The sequence below is a fragment of the Xiphophorus hellerii genome, chromosome 13 (genome assembly GCF_003331165.1).
Source record: "Xiphophorus hellerii strain 12219 chromosome 13, Xiphophorus_hellerii-4.1, whole genome shotgun sequence".
Taxonomy (NCBI): domain Eukaryota; kingdom Metazoa; phylum Chordata; class Actinopteri; order Cyprinodontiformes; family Poeciliidae; genus Xiphophorus; species Xiphophorus hellerii.
Genome location: NC_045684.1, coordinates 12830174 through 12850181, shown reverse-complemented (window position 1 = coordinate 12850181; position 20008 = coordinate 12830174). Strand labels below are relative to the sequence as shown.

Below are 20008 nucleotides of genomic sequence, written 5' to 3'. Positions count from 1 at the left end.
CCTAGCTTTGGAAGTTATCAGAATATCGTCAAGACAAAGGACAATGAAAATATGATTGTTTTAAAAAAAGTGGTCCTGTGTCTAACTTTACCCCAGATCAGGGGTAAAGTTAGACAGACCAGAAAAATCAATGGGGTAAATTGAACCATTTGGGGGTAAGCTGATACACTTACGTTTTCCACTTTAACACTACCATAACACATGTTGTAACAATTTGAATCCTGACTGACAACCTAACCTTCAAAAACAAAAAAATGTCAGACTAGGATCAGTGTTATGGAGATTGGTTAATTATAGTTAGCACTTGAAAGTAACCCAAAGTATTAAAATGTAAATCAAATACAACATAATATACTTCAAAATGTTTTAATTAACATTCACAGTGTGAGAATCATAGCACAGGACCTTTAGCTAGTATCTGGGTGTCAAGAGCAAAGTACAAGCAGAACCAGCTAATGCACAGTCTGGGTCTCAGAACATGGACCCATAATCGGAACTTGTCTTCATTCATCCATCCTGTTCTGGTGGGGGGGCACCTTTGGCTCCTGGAGGTGCTCCTATCAGGAAGTCATCCTTAAACCTAACTCTGGGGAAGACAAACATAGGAGGTATGGCATTCCCAGCAGCATTCACTGCACACACCACAGTCACTAATTCTCCCCTCTCAGATGATGTGATAGAACCAACTTGCTTTTTTCCTTTCTCTGTCACAACCTGAATCAAGATAGAAAGTCTAGAATCAGGGACAAATATACAATCAGTAGGTTACTATTGGTCTAAAAGTACATTGTATTTAATTTCATTCCATTCATTTTTCCAGCTCACAGGTTCACTGGTTATTATCACAATCCACTCAATATCAGTATGGTGCTCTCTTGTATATCATGTGTTGCTTACCTGTCGTGGCTTTTGAACTGTAAAGACGCCGGTTTAATCTACATTGTAAATCATGTGTGGAGGGAATGTGTGCCTATGAAAGAGGAGAGGCAAAAAAAAAACCTTATCAGAATTCAAAACAAATCTTACGGGTAAAGCTAACTTAAAACATTTGCAACTAAAAAAGTGTCACCTGTCCATCACTACAGCCAGATTGTCGAAGAACTCCCCTACTGTAGTTTTATTGAAGGCTGTAGCCCTTCCCAGGGATGTTGCCTCTGGAGTTTGGACAGACAGATGGCAACATGCAAGAAACCTCCGAAACCACTCTATTCCTAGAGAGTAGATAATTTATTATTATAAGATTATTATTTAGCTTGTGATCACTTGCACACCCTAGCATACCTGCACATTGTTTCTCTGTCCAATTGGCTGGAACAGGGATATTGTTTCTCTTTGCGTATTCAAATGCCAGTTCACGGCACTTAACTGGAGGAAGGCCGTGGAACTGGTCAGCTAGTTATTTCAAGTGTTTAGCAAGCTCCTCCTCCATCTCATCTGTGAATATTCTCTTTGCCTCAGCTACTGCACTCCGGGCTACTGATTTTACTTGCCCTTTCTCTTTTTTCTTTATGAATCTTTGTAGGGTTGTCTTGTCAATATTTCTGTCCCTTCCAGCTTTTCTTAACCCTCCTGTTATGTTCGTTTCTAGGGTACAGCAAAAATGTTCGTGGGTCAATTTGACCCAGGGAGTGTTTAATCATGCAATAGTGTCAGAAACCAAAAAATTCCTCCAAAACATTTTTGTATCTGATTATTAACTCCAATACTAACCATTTCAATCAATATTTGTGCAATGATGTTTTATTATTTCTCAGAAATTAAGGATCAATGACGACAACCTGCTCATTTACTCATTTGGACATAAAAAATGGAATTTAGATTTTTAATGTCCAATGAAAAAAACCTAGACACAAAAAAACAATAACTTCCTTGAAGTTGACCTTTGGTAAATTATTTTATATTATACTTTTTTTTTTTTACCAATGGGTGATCTTTATAATTGAACTTGAGACACACATACTGTTCTGGGTCAAATTGACCCGCTGATTAAAATCAAGATAAATGAGTCATGCAGAGAGTATTTATGTTTTTCTCCACTTCTGCTGAGTGTCACTCAGTGTGGGTGGAGTTTGTCCACAGGAACAGAAAAGATTCCCGTCAAAGGTTGTGTGAACACCTGCTTTCTCGCAGTTTCCTAGTGAAGTAAAGAGAATAGTGAGAAAGTGGGCTTGTGTGTGTGTGGTTGCGTGTGTTTGGGTGTGAGTGTGTGTGTGGTGAAATATGGTTCATAACTGCAAGGAAACATATAGAATTGGACATTATAAAATCTTTTTTAACCTGACTGCCGGGTCAAATTGACCCGAACAGTATCGATGTAAAAAGTAGACCTAGGGTTTGGTACAAATGTGTAAAATGAATAAATTTTCAACTTATGTCTAGAGTGCACCTATTAAGACAAATAGAAAACGTTTCATGCAAAAAAAATGCTTCTATTTATTTTTTTTTAATTTGTAAATTTTAAAACGGGTCAATTTGACCCGGAACATAACAGGAGGGTTAAAGACTTCTTTCCTTGCCTGACCTCAGCAGCTGCATTCTCCAATTCTGCGAGGGGTGTTTGTCCCCAGGTTGTTTTGCTGGTGTACTTTCTTGGCATGATGGCTTTTCTACAATGGTTATGACATAAAAATTAAACAGATGTAATGTAATATTACACTAAATATGTTTAAGACTAAACTTAAATTGTACTTCATGATGAGGTAACGTAAGACAGTGTATCACATTACCCCACGGCATTTGTCTCATTTAACCCCACAGCCATCATTTTATAAAAAACAACATCTCTAGCAAGTCAGGCTAATCTTGAACTAGCATCAATCACATGGTTGTATATGTTGGAAGTTCATCAACATGCATGATATAAATTTTTCTACCTGAATTAATTTGCTTTGACACAATAGTTAATTACGTTTATAGCTAGAAAATTTACTTTCACGTGCAAAAAACACATTTTTATGAAAAAAACATACTTACCACAGCAACAGCATCAACTTCACCTTCCTGGCAAGGGGAGAATGGGAGGGGCTTGTAAATATAATGGTCACATGACCATAATTTTGTTCCATTGCCTAGATATAAGGGGTGTCTCACATTACCCAATGTCTCACAATACCCCGCTCTCCCTACCACCTAAAAACCTTCATTGTTTTATCTTCACCTGAATCAAATTCTGTTAAAAAAATTCATATTAAGTATATTTTGCTGCCCTATTTTTATCCGAAAAATAACCAACAGATTAACTCTACATTTTCTGATTTAAAATCATGCAGAAATTATTTATATTAATTGTTTTTATATTTATACAGATGCAAATGCATCTTTTAATGCAAACGATCAAGCATACATGAAAGGAAAACTATTGTTTATTTCCTTTTTTAAAAAGGAAAGATTTTGTATTTGCATTTTTAATGCATTTCTAATATAAAAAATGTTTACATCTGATTAATCGTTTATTAATCTATAAATCCATAAATTACAAATGATCATCTTTAGTACAATTCCTCAACATTGTATTTTTAGTCCATTTTTGTCTGACGATCTCTCCTGCCAGGAGATATTGATATTTCCATAAAGATTTTAATGTATGTGGTTTAATTAAAAATATTCAGAATGTGGCAATTATTTTTATCTGATTTAAAAAATAAATGCAAGTTGCAGCCCTAGTATAGACAGTAATTTTCTTAAATATAATAATGCAAAACGTTATGCTACATAAACAATTTTCTTGTTACATTTTATATTAAATAAATTGTTTATTCTAAACCTCTTTTTTTGTATTTTCCTCTTGTATAGAGTAACTTGGTGCTGTACTGGATTTATAATAGTTCTCCAACCTTTCTCCTCTGCAGCCCAGCAGGAGAGGCGTGTCAAAGGCAGACTCTGCAGCGATGCTCCTTTCTCAGGAACGGGAAGCTTGGACTCGGGAGAAGCTGCGTCTGGAAAAAGCTTTGCACCTGTCTCAGTCCCAGGTGGCTCGTCTCAGGGGAGAAATTAGGTCCGACACGCTGCGAGAGATAACCGGGCCTGACGCCGACAATTCTGCACTGAAGGTGAGAAAAGTAAGGCTGAGACACAGATTCCACCTGGACGATTAGGTGTTTACCACAGGCAGCCAATCAGCTTGTTTCCGACTCTTCTTCTCCTCTGTCGGTCCTTCAGAGGATGTACGGGAAGTACCTGAGGTCAGAAAGCTTCAGGAAAGCGCTGATCTACCAGAAGAAGTATCTGCTGCTGTTGCTTGGTGGCTTCCAGGAGTGTGAGGAAGCCACTCTGTCGCTCCTGTCCAAGATGGGCGGCCGGCCTTCGCTCTCCAGCCTGGAGTCGTTCAGCCAGCGCCGCCGGGGGTTAAGCCGCTTCCGCTCAGCCGTCAGAGTTTCCATCGCCCTCTCCAGGTAAGCCGCTTGCTGTGGAGGCTCACGATTGTGGACTTTTAAAGGAATTGCGTGGTTGACTAAATGCTTTTCTTACGTAGAATGCGTTTCCTTGTGAAGCGATGGCACAAGGCGACGGGGATGAGCTCCACGGTTTCCTGCGGCATCAGCAAAAACGGAACAGGTCAGAGAAACAGACCAGTGAAATCATGCTGTTTTGCTTTTCCTGAAGTCATTTTAGGATAAATTCTTATGGTTTTTAAAATCTTTTTCAGGTTCAGATGTGAGAGACTCACCATATCTTCACCCAGGTAGTGTGGACATGTACAGAGACAGAGGAGCAGGAGGAGGAGTGTCCAGCAGCAGAGGAAGGAGTGGGCGGGAATCTCCACGGTCAGGCATCTCTTCCTCACACCACAGGTAAGATAATACTTAATTTAATCAACTATTGAAATAATCGTCAACTAATTTAGTAGCAGTTTAAATGTTAACTGGAGCATACAGACAAAAAAAAGACCATCAGAGCAGTAATTAAGCCACAACTTTACAAAACATACCGACATTTTGCATTTAAAATAACAAAAAACAACTTTGTCTGTATATATATCCTACCCTGAACTCAAAGCAGTTTTAACTTCACAGGGTTCAAATTTTGTAAACAAAAAATGTAATAAAGTAAAAAATCAAGCTTCTTTTGCTGTCCAATTATTAATCAGTTTATCCAAAATATAAATAAACAGAGCAGCTGTATTGATGTTAAATCAACCAAAAAGGAGTGAATTTTTCACATCCTTATGTTAAAAGTATCTTTTAGCTGCAGATGCATCCCTGGCTAGAAATGGTTAAGCGTATGGCATTTTAGGAGATAAAATAATTAGATAATTATTTGTTTATTTGCATAATTTAGTGTTTTTCTAATATTCCATAAAAAGGCCTAAGTGGTTAAATGAGAAATCTGCAGCTTAATAATTTAATCGTCTGAATAGTTGATAAAATAATCTATTACTAGTACAATCATTAGTTTTAGCCTTAACTAATACAATTCCTCAGCATTAAATACAGATTATAATCTATTTTCATTTAGGAGATTTTGGCGTTCTTATATAATTAACCAGATAAATTAGACGTTGGTTTTGATATTGTCTGTGTATTTTCAGTGTTTTCTGGTTATTCACCATATTTTGATGGTAAAGTGAGTACAGCTGTGAGGTGACACATATTTAGCACCGGTAACTTTGTGAATCAGATGCTGAGCCTGAAATAATCCAAAACTCTGGAGTTTTGTAGCTACTAAAAAAATTTTTCTTTCAGGTTTGTTCCGTCAGGACGTCGTGGCTTTATTTCAGAAATAAATGAATTTCTCCTAATCTTCTTATTCAGGCTGGATTTATGGATCTAGTAGTTGTTTTGTCAACAGATTCTCCCACATAAACTAGTTTCCAAATCTTATAAAAAATTTATAATTTCCATTCCGATTCTGAATTATTCCCTTCTTTGTGTGAAGTTTTAAAGCTCAACACTTGTTAAACCCCAAAGTTATCAAATAATTTTAACCCTATAACACATTAACATTCAAATACTAGTTGTTGATGTAATTTGTGTGTTTTTAAAAAAATAGATTTTTTGTTTGTGCAGGTTCCACACGATGGGGGACCACGGCGCTCTGACCTGCTCTCACCTGCAGAGCTACGACCCGGACCGCGCGCTAACCGACTACATCTCCAGGCTGGAGGCTCTGCAGAGGAGGCTGGGCAGCGTGACATCAGGTAACCGGCACCAAGCATCGCACTGAACCAGACAAACACCTGAACTCATGTAGAGACAAGTTGGTTCATATGGCAACCCTTTAAGTTTTAAAACTTCGCATGGATATTTTTGCTTATTTAAATTGAATGAAGTTCTTTAAATGTCCGGTGAGTAAACATATTTGCAAATGTATCCATAACTGGAACTTTCCACATCTAGCAAGTTATTTTTGCAATTTACCATTTATTAACTGTTTCATGAGTAAATCAAAGAAAAATGACACCTGCAATTTTTGTTAAAGTTTCATAAGTTTTATATTGAAATAAACTGATTTGGAAAAATGTTCTTTTGCCTGATTTTTTGTTGTTGTTAATTCTATGAATTATCGTCATTTTGGTAATTAAAATACCAAAATTTCTACTTAACTTTATATTTTGGTCCCTCTGATGATGTAATTTTTAAATATTAACTGATAATTTAATCACCTACTCAGTACTTGAGTACATTTTTACCAAATACATTTATACTGTTGAGTAATGTCTTGGATAGCTACTTTTTACTTGAGTAAAAATATGTTGGAAGTATTTCTACACTTGAGTACAGCTTCTAGGTACTCTGTATTTAAACTTCTGACCAGGTAAGTTTTGTAACGCTGCATCTTACGCCAGATTGACATGGTTGTCTTTTTACTCCCTCAGGTGCTTCTTCATACGCTCAATTGCACTTTGGCTTGAGAAGATAGACGCTGACCGACTACTTTGGCTTGAAGAAACTCAGTTGCCTTTTCTTGTGCGGAGCGCTCTGCTGTTTTCTATCATCCTGCTGTGAACTATGTCTCTCCACGTGGACCAAAACACATTTTTATATTAGCGTACAACTTGTTGTATCCAGGCTTTGTGTTGCCGGCACTTGAAACACAGCGATGTTTGTAATTTAATCTGCCTCTTTGTTGTGGATGATCTTCAATCATGTATATTTGTCTCATGCTAATTTAAAGACATTTCGTGGTTAATTTATATGTTTGTTGTTGCGTGGGTGGAGCGTTGCGTTGAGAATGTTTGGGTTTACTGTTAAGGAGGCTGCTACTGGATGTTCTTCACTACACTGTGTTTTGTTTAGACCGGGCAGACTAAAGGGAGACATTTGTAGAGAACGTATTTTTGTAAAGCGTAGAAGCTTTGAATTTTCGGGGTATTTTGTCAAAAACTGAAAATAAAGAGGACTACATTATTTCAACAGTGTTTCCGTTGTTTTGTTTCCGCTATCAATTAAAAAAAATGCTGTCCTGAAAACTGTACTTATATCTGTGCCAAAGATATTTTAAAACATTTCCAGAGATAAAGTTCAAGATGCATGTACTGCTCCCAGTCAAAAACAACCAATCAAAGCCAGGAGGAAGGTCTTAGCGCTGTCAATCAATGCTGCTCAACGTGCTAGAAGAAACAGCTTACCATTACAGGGAAACCATTTATCCACCATCATCTGTGGCTATGCTAACTAGCCTTAGCATTTGTGACAGGCTATGTTGTGGTGAACCAGTTGTAGTGAAAGGAGACCAAGGGGAAGGGAGTGAACACAAGAGTGATTGACAGCACTAAGACCATCCTCTTGACTCTGATTGGTTGTTTCTTACCAAGCAGTGTATTTCTACTGTTAGTACTGGGAGCACTGGGAGAAGGTAGATGAACGTGATTGTTTTTTTTCCTCAGATAATACTGTCACAACAATAATAATTTTAACAAATATGTAATAAAAATATTTTAATTAAAGTTATATACTGCAGCTTTAATCTAAAAACGTGCCAACCTTAGAGAAAACTACTATAAACTTCTTTAGATTGTTTTTGAGATCTTTTGGCCTACCTCATTCTGTTACATAGGTTCCAATGAAGTGATTATTTATACAGGTCTGAGAGTAATAAATTAGTTTGTTTTGTTAAATTATTTTCCTTAAATAAGTAAAATAATACTTTGTCCCTCCTTTCCTGGGTCTTGAACGCATCAGGCCCGAATCATCTCAACTGGCTCCTCCTGATGTGGAGAAGCAGCGGCTCTACTCTCAAGCTTTTTTCTTGACATAAATATTTAATGTAATTTATTCATGTTTTTGTCTATCGCGGGACTTTTCGTCAGCCAAACGTTTGAGTCGCACCCAGACATCTTCATGGAGATAGAGGAGGCTACCGTTAGCTAGCTGCTAATATATCCTAGCTAGTTTTTTAACGTCTATCATGGGTAAGTGTAAATTTATCACCAGTTAGCAGGTCGAAGTTCAAACATTTCTGTGGAGATATAAGTCTTAAAATCCATCAATAATACCCTTTAAAAGTCTTAAATTTGTTTGGGAAACCTGCAGAAAGTTGTCTCCTGTGAAATATCCAAATCACTTTACTAATTTTCGGGGAAACACTAGTAGCATGAGCTAACGCTATGCTATTTCAACCTTTATATTGAGAATGTTTATTCAGTAGTGGGGGGGGAAAATAATCTCACTTTAGGAAATTGTTTTTATCAAAACGTTTTATTCAAACATTTAGTTGGTAATGACTTCCCGTTACCATGAGTTACACACAACTTGACAAATCGGCATATTATTCAAAACATAGGTGTTGATTTTAATCAGTCAGAAAATGGCAAAGCTAGATTTTGTCTCAAGGAAAAAAAAAATGTAAGTTAGAAATAACTTTAAATGAGACAAAAATTACCCAATTTTATCCCACCACCAGGCAGCGTGAGTTGAAGGAATGAGGATGGCTGTGGATAGGAAGGATCTTCTGTAGCAGTCTGTGTTACAGTGCATTTTGAAGAAGTCTCTGACTAAAGACACTCCGTTTGTCTATAACAGGATGGGGGTGATCAGTTTACATAGTGGGAAAACGTGAGTTAAAACATCCACTAGAAGGCATGTTCTCCTTGTGCATGGATGAGTTTTTTCCTCCTCTAGAAAATGAATTTCAGATTGCAGAGACGCTGCTAAGGAAGACAGTTTATTTTCAAACTCTTAATAAAAGTCAATGGACTTTTCTTCCCATCTGATTTCCACTCGTGGAAATCACTCACATTAGCTTTGTGTGTCTTGCAAAGGAAGCATCTAAAATGATGCTGACATTCTAGTCTCCAGACTTACTGCAGGGCTGACGCTGGGAGCATAAATCTGCATTTCCTTCAAGTTCCAGGATGTCAGAGCTTCAATTAAAACCAAACCAAGAAGTTCATGAAAGTCTTTGATTTTCTCCTCATCTACCTTCCATCTCTCACTGCTTCCTCCTCTTGTATCTGATGACGGGGTTATGCGGGGTGTGAATCATCGTTGTGTAGTTGATTGTGGGGAAATACCCGTCCACCAGCTCAAACTCGAACATGCGCAGCAACGTGGACCAGATGGTTTTGATCTGGACGTAAGCGAAGTTCTCCCCAATGCAGCGGTGGCGACCTGAAGGTGGTAGAGGATGGCGAGGGTTACGCAAAGTGATGCAAGTTATCGATTAATGAGTTAATCTAAAGTTAACTAAATATTCATTTGTGAGCGGCCATTTTCTTAAGTATTTGAGTTTTTCTTCTATCAAAAGTGCTTTCCACAATGTAAAGGGCTATATTTTTCATTTTAATCAAATAAACCATTAATCGATAATTCATTGCAAGTAGATTAATTGTTACACAGACTGGTCAGAGGAGTAGTGGTTTAAAAGTCATTACTGTGGTTCCTCTTACCGGCGCCAAACGGGATGTAGGCGAACTTGTCGGCAGTGTCTTTGAGGTACCGCTCTGGGCGGAACTCCATCCTCTCCCTCCAGGTGTCGCGCAGGCGGTGGTTGACGGTCGGGGAGACGCAGACCTGGTGGCCGACGGGGATGGTGTATCCTGCAGCAGTCTAAACGGACATGTAGACACTCGTTTTGGCTTTAATGTTCCTTAAACTGGGTTTGGAAGTAATGACAGCATGTAGAGATAGAAGTATAGGTGATGTATAAGTACTGGATTCACCTGAGGTGTGCGAGCCATCCTCATCATGGTCATTATAGGTGGGCGGAGCCTCAGGGTCTCCTTCAGGCAGCGCTCCAACAAGTTCAGATCCTTCAGCTGAAAAACAGAGCAACATTGGAGACCGGTCCAATTCAAGTTATTTCTGGCAGGTCTTATATTAATCAGATCTGGATGTCATTAATAAAACTGAATCGTTACTTATTGGCTCTGACCTGATCAAAGTCGAGCGGCGGCAGATCTTCTCCACACACAGCCTTCTGCTCGGCGTAGCAGCGATCCTGCAGAGCTTTGTCCCGGGCCAAGAAGAACCCCAACCAGGCGCTGGTGGTAGACGATGTGTGCTGACCCGCCAGGAGGAGACCAATCAGCATCCCTGCAATTTCATCATCGGTCAGCGGCCGACCATCTCTGCAATGTGAAATTAGTTTAGTCCAAATGTTCTGTTTTGGTATTTTAAGATAAACTACCTGTAGGTATGATGGTGTCTCACTTGTAAGTAGCATCGATGAGAGTCTGCAGGATGTCGTCGGCTGTTTCTCCAGATTTCCTCCGCTTTTCAATCACCTTGAAGAAGATGTTCTTGATCTCTCTGTGAGCTCTGTCTCGTTTCCTAAAACCAAAAATAATTACCAAGCAGGATTTAGGCGTTGTCTCCCAGTCATTTTAGACGAATACCTCAGTGGAAGATTAAACACTAAACGTGCAGCTAACCCTTATTACCTGAAGCTTGGGAGAGGAACCCAGGTGGGCAGAAGCCAAGCGGCGTGGCTGAACCCCCCGTCCAAGTCAGTGTAGAGCTGAGCCACTTGTTCATTCAACCTGCTGCGGATCTCCTTCCCATGGAGGCAGCTGCTGGCGGTCAGGATGATCAGCTCCGACAACGCCTCAAACAGATCTGACGCATAAAAAGAGTTCAAAGGGTTAAAACCTGTTGCGTTTTATTCATTTTCTGCAACGTTCCTAGAAATTTTATACCTCAAAATAATAAAATACCTCAGGCTTATCTATCAAATTTGGGCTTGAATTATCCAACTATAAAATACAGACTCCTAGAATACAATTTGTGAATTTTGGTACATTAACTCTGTAAAAATTCAAACAGCAATTTCAATGGGTTTGCTTTAAAGAATCGTTGTAATGGTCTCGCTATGGTGTCTTGAACCAATGCTAACCATCAGCCAAACTCCTTTCACACGAGTCAGGATTTGTCAGCTCCTCTTTATTTTTCATGTAGAACGGAGTGAAAAGGCATTGCCTCGAAGAAACCGAACAGAATGCGACACCCACAACAGACACATCCGTCCATCTGCTCCACCGCTAGCCAAACAAACGCCCTAAGCAAAGCAAAGTAAAGCATTTCCCATTTCCCAAAACGTCCAGCAGATGGCAGCAATGTGCCATACAAAATAAAACACCCACAGTTCACAGTTTACAAGACAACTTACAGGACACTCCCTGCCTGACATCTGTGATGTCACACTACAGAAAGATAACATTTGAAACAGTTTTAACTTGCAATGTCTTTTGGGAGTAGGAGTACAACCTCTGAAATAGGCCTCAAGTAAGTCTTCGAACCAGTCTGCGATGTAACTTTCAGTTCCACTTTGCGAACCAAACCGTCAGCACTCGGGTAAGAGGCAACAACAACAGCCATTGGCCATTCATTGCGTGGTGCTCGACTGTCCTTTAACAGCACAATGTCCCCCTTTTGAAGATTGCGATGTCGTTCATTCCATTTGGAACGTGGCTGGAGAGAAGACAAGTACTCGCTCCTCCAACGGTTCCAAAAACTGCTGGCAAGCGCCTGTACTCTTTTCCACTGACATCCAAATGAATCTCTATTTGTAAACTCTCCACAGAGAGATGCAGCAGCTGTCTTCTGTGTGAGAAGTGTCGCAGGTGTAAGCAGGAATGGTGATTCAGGGTCTGTAGACACAGGAATGAGGGGTCTGGAATTTATAATGGCTGACACCTCAGCCGTCAGAGTACACAAAACATCATGTGTAAGGTGAACATGTTCTTTTGCCAGCATATTATCTAGGATCCTCCGGGCAACCCCAATCATCCTCTCCCATGCTCCTCCCATGTGACTGGAGTGAGGAGAGTTAAATTCCCAAGTGCAGCCATGTTCATTCAGGTATCTTTGGATGCTGTCACCCTCCACTTTTTTCAGGAATCCCAACTCCTTCCGTGCTCCGACAAAGTTAGTTCCGCAGTCTGACCTAAGATGTTTGGCAGGTCCCCTTATTGCAAAAAGCCTTCTCATAGCATTAATGCAACCTGATGTATCCAGAGTAGAAATAACTTCGATGTGCACTGCTCTGGTAGACATGCATGTAAACAGCAAAGCCCACCGCTTACTTTCTGCTTGGCCACCTCTTGTCCGTCTGGCAGTAACTGACCACGGCCCAAAAACATCCATGCCTATGAACGTGAAAGGTGGTGCTGCTGTCACGCATTCAGGGGGCAAGTCGGCCATCTGCTGTTCCATGATTGTGCCTCTGAGTTTCCGGCAGGTGATGCAAGAGTGAATAATAGAGCTAATGAGTCTTTTTCCTCCAATAATCCACAAACCCGCAGCTCGAACGGCTCCTTCACTGAAATGACGCCCCTGGTGTTTTACCTGCTCGTGATAGTGACGGGCCAGAAGCATGGATATGTGGTGGTTTTTAGGAAGGATGAGAGGATTTTTCACTTCAATGTCCAGCTGAGCATTTTTAAGCCGACCTCCAACCCTGATGAGTCCCGCTTCATCAATCCCTGGCTGAAGCTTAAAAAGGGGACTGTTTTTTGGAACGGGCCTCCCTGCCATCAAAGCTGTTATCTCCTCTGCAAAAGCCTGGTTTTGTGCTGATCTTATTATGATGTTTTCAGCTTGAATTCTCTCTTCTGGTGTTCGAGGCTTATGACATCTGTGCCATCTCTTGCAGCCCTTTACCTTTTGACCTTCTTGGTGTGAACGAGCAATGTGAATGAGAAAACTCACTGCTCTTAAAAGTGAGCTCCACGTAGAGAACCTCTCGAACCGGTCAGCTGTCAGAACTTTTGTTGCTTGAGTTTGTGTAACACAACATGTAACAGTTGGTCGCACCTCAACATCTTCATCTGGATTAACAAGCTCATGTGCTTGAAATGTGGCTTCCTCACCTTGATAGCGTTTATTGAGGAAAGCCGGTCCAGATAACCACATGGTGGAGGATAGCTGGGAAGCATGAACTGACCGGGATGCCATGTCTGCTGGATTCTGCTCAGATGGGACGTAGAACCACTGCTCAGGTTTGGAAGACTGATGTATGCGCTGAATCCTGTTATGCACATATACATAAAATCGCCGGCTCTGGTTATGTATATAACTTAAGACAACCTTACTGTCGCAGTAAAACTTCACTGCATCTGGTTGGAAGTCAATCTCGCTGAGAACGAAGTCAGCTATTTCCACTGCCATCACGGCAGCGCATAGCTCCAGGCGTGGAATAGTGGGCTCTGACTGTGGTGTCAGTCTGGCTTTCCCAAAAACGAAACCCACACTAGTTGTCCCGTCTCCACTTATGATTCTGATGTATGCCACTGCTCCAATGGCTTTTGTAGATGCATCAGAGAAGACACATAATTCCTTCCGCAGAGTTCCGCATAGGGAATTACTGGTGTACATGCGAGGAATGTGCAGGTGGCTCAGCTCTTGTAGAGAATCTTTCCAAGATTCCCAGCTTTGTCGCTTCACTTCAGGTAGTGGTGTGTCCCAGTCAAATGTGTCACTGTTAAGCTCTCGAAGCAGAATCCTTCCATGTATTATGACCGGAGCAGCAAACCCGATGGGATCAAACAGGCTGTTCACAATGGACAGGACACCCCGACTGGTAATGGTTTGTCCTTGACAGAGATACTGAATGTTAAGGTGTCAGATGCTACCTCCCAGCACAACCCCAGGCTACGCTGCACAGGCTCCTGCTCTCCACTGAAATCCAGATCCTTGATTCCTTCTGCATGGTCCTCAGGAGGGAAGGCCTTCATCACAGCTGGACTGTTAGATGCAATCTTGTGCAGGCGAAGATTGGACTCAGAAAGGGATGCTTGCGTCCTCTGAAGGAGATCTATGGCTTGTGTATCAGATGGAAGTGACATAAGTCCATCATCGACATAGAAATGTCTCTCCACAAAGTGACATGTGTCTTCACCATGGCGATGTGCTCCTACTTCAGCAGCTCTTCGGAGACCATATATGGCAACAGCTGGGGACGGTTTGTTGCCGAACACATGGACTTTCATCCTGTAGTCGATAATATCTTTAGTCATGTCATTGTCTCTGAACCACATAAACCTCAAAAAGTTTCTGTGGTCCTCCCTTACTCGAAAACAATGAAACATCTGACGGATGTCAGCTGTGACAGCTACTCTCTCTTTCCTGAATCTAAGTAGGACCCCGAGTAGGCTGTTGTTGAGATCTGGCCCTTTGAGCAGCACACTGTTCAGTGAAATTCCCTGGTGCTGAGCGCTGGAATCAAAAACGACCCTAATTTGCCCAGTCTTTTGAGGATGGTAAACACCGAAGAATGGTAAGTACCAGCACTCTTCATTTTCCGCAAGGGGTGGTGCTATCTCAGCATGATTGTTTTCAAAGATCTTCTTCATGAAGCTCTCAAAATGTTCTCTCATCTCCCCTTTTCGGTTGAGCGTGCGGCACAAGGAGGTGAGGCGCTTTGTTGCCTGCTCACGGTTATTTGACAACCTTGGCCTTGGTGCTTTAAACGGCAGCGGAGCAACCCAGGTATTGTCTTTATCTCTGTACATTTGGGTCTTCATGGTCTTTAAAAAGACAGTATCTTCATATGATGGTGCTAGCTTATTGTCATTACCTGTTTCAGCAAACACAGTCTTTCCTATGCTTTGCTCTTTTGGCTCATTTGACGGTGCAATAGTGCCCCAGGGGCTCTCCCTGCCATAACTTGCTCTCTCTTGAAGCTGTATGTATTCATCACATGATGTCATGAAAGATGGTCGACCACCTGCCAAAACAGTGGTTTTGTAGGATGATACACTTGACATGTGGGCACCTTGAAGACACACCTCTCCGACTATTACCCAGCCAAGGTAAAGCTTCTGAGCAAAGGGAGAATTCACTGGGCCACTTATTTGTTGTGTTACTTTGTGCACTTCAATAGCATCCCGCCCAAGCAGGAGCAGTATCTCCGCTCTGGGATCAATTTCAGGGATTTCCGAAGCGATGGACTGAAGATGTGGGTGGTGAAGAGCTGCAGCAGGTGTAGGTATTTCATACCTGTTGTTGGCTATTTGGTTGCATTCAATCAGTGGTGGCAGAGCTATGCATTCTCCTCCATTTACTGGTTCAATACATAATCCTGCAGCTTTCCTCCCTGACATGTCTGTGAGCCCTGAACATGTCTTCAGTGAGTAAGGAAAAACCTGACTCTGGATATTGAACATCTCGAACAGTTCTGACCTAGCAAGTGAGCAGTTGCTTTGGTCGTCAATTACTGCATACACCCTGATGGCCTTATCTCTTTGGTCCTGTAGAAACACTCTGGTGAGGCATATTTTGGCACAGGACACGGGTGCGTGTCTTTCACCACAAACCTCTGTGCAGTGACTACTAACAGCGATCTTGTTAGAATGATCTTCTTCGACTTCGCTGACCTCTGATGCTAAAGTAGTCTTTAATTCATGTGAAAGTGGACCGGGGTGCATTGCTGAGATGTGGTGTTCACTGTTACATTCGCTGCATTTAGTAGGGACTTTGCAGTCTCTTGCAATATGAGAACAGGATGCACAGCATTTGTAACAAATCCCACAGTCTTTTAAAAATTCTTTCCTTTCTTCCAACATTTTAGCTTGGAAAACTTTGCATTTTTTCAGAGGGTGGGGTTTTTTGTGGATTGGACAATGCTTGGTTGGGTCAGTTTGCCTCAGCATGGTAGGAACGGCAGAGCCATTTCCCTCTTCTAAGTCTGTTTTTTGCACGGTTACAGGAAACTTTGCAGCTGTGTGTTGCACAAATGACTTAGCTTTTACTGTAGGTTGAGAACTGCTGAGAACAGTGAAACTGGGATCATTTCTGGTACGGGCTTCATTACACACAAATGAAGCAAAATAGTAAAATGGTGGGAAACGACCATAATGCTCTCTCTTAAATCTTGAACCCTCTGTTATCCACTTCTCTTGTAGATTATGGGGAAGCTTTTCTAAGACTGGACTGATTCCTCGAGCTGTATCCAAGCAATCTAATCCAGGAAGATATCCATCTTCTTTTGCTGCCTGAAGTTCCATCAAAAGATCTCCTAGCTCTCTTAGTTTGTTGTAGTCCCTGCTGGCAACTCTGGGAAATGCATCAAGCCGTTTAAATAATGAACTTTCAATCACTTCTGGTGCAGCGTAACACTCATACAACCTGTCCCAGGCTTTCTTGAGAGCTGCTTCGGGGTTACTAATGTGCATAAGGCGCATCCTCTTCACATGTTCCGCTGACTCCCTTCCAAGCCATTTTGTGAGAAGATCCAGCTCTTCGTTTGCTCACAGCTCTAGCTCTTGGGTTGCGTTAACAAATGCAGACCTCCATGCTCTGAAGCTTTCTGGTTGGTCATTGAACTTGCTAAGGCCTGTGCTCACCAAATCCCGCCGTGCTAAAAACTTGGCAATGTCGAACATTGAGTCTCTGTGACTTTGGGGATGTAGGCTGGTAACATTCGGTGACGTATAGGGCCGAGCTGCTGGATTAGGGCAGCTAGGATGCTTCCATGATGCCCTACCACAATCATCTAATGTGGCTGGAGGGTAATGACTGGGTGTGGGTAGCTGCACATAAGCCTTTGAAGGTGTTTCACTGTAAGCGTTCTGAAACATATGACTTCCTCTGACTGGCTCATATGTGACGTTAATGCTTGGTACTTTCTCTTTTGGAAAATCATCCTTTGGATGTGGCGCGTTGCTTAGGGCATCTTTACTTTGTAGGTCGACTTGATGCTTTGCTTGTCCTTCAATATATTCCAGTGTGTGTTCTGCTGATTCACCATGTATTGGTGCATTACTCCTTTGCATGACAGAAAGGTGAGTACTATTGCTCTCAGCTGCTTCCAGAATGTCCGCTTCTGCATCAGCAGCTGCTGCCTCTCGCTGCAAACTCAGGGACTCCAGTTCCGCTTCCAATTTGACTTTGTTCAGCTTAAGTTGTACTTCTCGCTCAGCATATGATGCGCGTGCACGTGCTGCTTCTGCTCTAGCACGGGCTAACGCAGCCCTGCTAATCTGTGATGCAGACGAGCGTATGCTTCCTGTGCTGACCTGAGATGCACTGTCGTGATCTTCCATGTTGATTCCAGACTAAGTTTCAGCTGATTCGTCTGCCTTTTCACTGTAATGGTCTCGCTATGGTGTCTTGAACCAATGCTAACCATCAGCCAAACTCCTTTCACACGAGTCAGGATTTGTCAGCTCCTCTTTATTTTTCATGTAGAACGGAGTGAAAAGGCATTGCCTCGAAGAAACCGAACAGAATGCGACACCCACAACAGACACATCCGTCCATCTGCTCCACCGCTAGCCAAACAAACGCCCTAAGCAACATAAAAGTAAAGCATTTCCCATTTCCCAAAACGTCCAGCAGATGGCAGCAATGTGCCATACAAAATAAAACACCCACAGTTCACAGTTTACAAGACAACTTACAGGACAATCGTAGGTGCCTTTTAAGCCATGATCTTAGCAGGTAGTGACAAAATAAAATCAGTGAGTAAAGCAAAAACCAAAACAATTGAACTGTAATGAGGAAGTTTATGAAACATTTAAAAAGAGTTTTTCTAGGTTAATTAAATACTTTTAATTCTGTTTTTGTCACAGATAAGGTTTGCCATTTTGCAGATGACACCATAGTTTCTTTACTCAACTCCATTTTGTGGAAGGTCATTTCAGTATAGACCATATATCTTGTTAAAAATTCAGATTACATTTTTATTAGCTTTGCACCCAACACACAGATATATAATAATACTTAAAACAGCAAAGCAGCTTACTTCTCTCTCCACCGTCTCCCCATCTCCTGAAATACTCAACGGTTTCTGTCTCAATTAACTTTACATGCTCTTTAAAATGAGCGATGTTCAGTCCAGTTTTCAGCATCTTTTTCTGCTCCAGAAAAATCTGTAACAGCATAAAAGAGTCGTTAAATCTGAACGCCAGTTGCATGTTGACCTCTAAAACACTTGATGTAATCTCACAGGGTTTGGGACGTCGTAGGCTACTCCTTTCCCGAACACTGGGGTCGTCAGTTTGGAGTAGACGTCTTCTGCGTTCAGGTCTTCGTTCTTGCTGTTGAACATAAGTGTGGCCGCGTCACTGCCCAGCAAGTAAGTGAAAGTTTTCCCCACCATGGTGAAGCTGAACACGGGACCATACTGGAGGGGATGAAACAAAACTCAGCACATAAATAAAAATTCATCCAACTCTTCTCTGGAAATATTCTAATGGAAAACTGAAGTAATGGTTGGTTTATTATGATGTCTTGGCTGAAACTCGGGCTTTTGATTGGGTCAAAGTACCATAAAAGCAGGTTTGCTTGTAACAACTATATTATGTATGCCTTTGACAGAAAACAACAATGTTCTGCCTTAAAATTTATATAAAACTGATTTCAAAAGTCTCCTAAATAAGCAAAGATGTCCAACTAAAAACTAACACAGCACATCATGAGGAAACGTGAACGACTGCATTATTTAATTTCTGTTGCTTTAGGTTTATACATCACCTAAAATCTCAACAAACGCATTTAAGTTTGAAGTTGTAACATAAATTAAATATTTGACTCTATATTGCATCGAAGTTTACGCTTTTCTTACTTAAATGTCTTTAGTTTGGACGTACAGAAGACGATCTAGGATCATTACTTACTTTTTCATAAGCATTTTCCAGAAATTCAATTGGACTTTTTCCAAAAGCAATGGCATGCCCAAGGAATGGGATGCTGGAGGGAATGTAGGGCGGATATTTCTGTAACAACAAAACATCAATAATAGTTCATATAAACCTGGGTTTTTTATTTTTTTTTACAGTTCATATTTAACAAAACTGTAAATTACCGCGTCTTTGTCTTCAGAATCCTTGAGCAGCCTTTTGGAGACATAACCCAAAGTCAGAGTAAAAAGAGAAGCAGCCAGAACCAGGGAGGTCCAGTTCTCGTTCATTTTACCCATAGTGTCCTCGAGCAACTTGGTACTCATCTGGTAAAACTGCGTCGACATTTTTCAGGCCCTCAACAACCACAACGCAGAAAAGTTTCCTTCTCACTCCGGCAGCTGAAGCATGAAGAACCAGAGAGGTTCTAACTGAAGAGTCTTATCACCGCTCAGGTGGACTGATGATCTTCGCAATATGGACCGTTGCTACCTGCCACTTCCAGTTCCGCCCCCGCCTGACCGTTTGGGGTTTTTGATTGGCTACTGGACACGTGTCAGTCAAGCAGCTGCGATTGTGATTGGTTGTTGGTACCTGAAGCGATGTCTTGCTATATGATGTCATGATAACGTCCGTTCGATCGAGTTGATTGACTTTTTGTTAACTTTTCTTTAATAAAAGTGGCTTCGGTTGATAGAAAACACGTCAATATCGCTTTTAGTTCGGTAAATAGTGTCGTGAATAGTTCGGGCTAATTCTGCCGACCACAGAACTAGCCATATATTCCTGCAACAAGTCTTCAAATATTGTCACCGGCTAAGTTAATGAGTAATTTGCCTTCTACTGTGTACGTGATTGTATTAGTATTTAAAAGAAACATTTGCAAAATTTAATAAAAAATAAATAAAAACGTAAGGCATTCTTTAAACAATACAAAACTATTTAAACAACCAGTGTCAATCATATTCACAGTTGGCAAGTTTATAGATGAATTTAGGTAACAAACTAGTT

At 41.0% G+C, this 20008-nt stretch overlaps 2 protein-coding genes and 1 long non-coding RNA gene across 10 annotated transcripts in view; 1 reads left to right on the top strand and 2 right to left on the bottom strand.

Moving 5' to 3' along the window:
- akap9 (A kinase (PRKA) anchor protein 9) overlaps positions 1–7352 on the top strand; it is a 95489-nt gene extending 88137 nt beyond the window's left edge. For 6 of the 8 annotated variants that reach the window (XM_032581333.1, XM_032581332.1, XM_032581334.1 and 3 more), the window contains 6 exons: positions 3849–4058; positions 4159–4391; positions 4472–4554; positions 4646–4790; positions 6006–6136; positions 6815–7352. In XM_032581333.1, the coding sequence (XP_032437224.1) occupies positions 3849–4058; positions 4159–4391; positions 4472–4554; positions 4646–4790; positions 6006–6136; positions 6815–6858 (846 nt within the window). In that variant the 3' untranslated portion in view covers positions 6859–7352. The remainder of the gene's footprint in view (positions 1–3848; positions 4059–4158; positions 4392–4471; positions 4555–4645; positions 4791–6005; positions 6137–6814) is intronic. The other 2 variants (XM_032581329.1, XM_032581336.1) reach the window with 2 other exon arrangements.
- On the bottom strand, positions 351–1564 carry LOC116731529 (uncharacterized). Its single transcript, XR_004341593.1, has 3 exons — positions 1070–1564; positions 898–970; positions 351–714 (listed from the first exon to the last, which is right to left on the bottom strand). It is a non-coding gene; the product is annotated as an uncharacterized LOC116731529 (long non-coding RNA).
- A 1265-nt stretch (positions 7353–8617) lies between the features above and the next one.
- Positions 8618–19502, bottom strand: cyp51 (cytochrome P450, family 51). Its single transcript, XM_032580972.1, has 10 exons — positions 19183–19502; positions 18995–19093; positions 18325–18501; positions 18121–18247; positions 10820–10994; positions 10590–10709; positions 10312–10507; positions 10100–10195; positions 9827–9986; positions 8618–9548 (listed from the first exon to the last, which is right to left on the bottom strand). Exons 1-10 carry the CDS (start codon positions 19342–19344, stop codon positions 9370–9372), a joined length of 1491 nt encoding a protein of 496 aa, XP_032436863.1. The 5' UTR covers positions 19345–19502; the 3' UTR covers positions 8618–9369.
- Positions 19503–20008: the final 506 nt, after the last annotated feature.

Excerpts from the sequence above, each read along its gene's own strand:
- cyp51 (XM_032580972.1), bottom strand. The coding sequence starts at position 19,344 with ATGTCGACGCAGTTTTACCAGATGAGTACCAAGTTGCTCGAGGACACT. Across the intron at positions 18,248-18,324 it reads CCTACGACGTCCCAAACCCT|ATTTTTCTGGAGCAGAAAAA; the intron begins GTGAGATTACAT and ends ATGCTGTTACAG. Across the intron at positions 9,549-9,826 it reads CTACATCCCGTTTGGCGCCG|GTCGCCACCGCTGCATTGGG; the intron begins GTAAGAGGAACC and ends TACCACCTTCAG.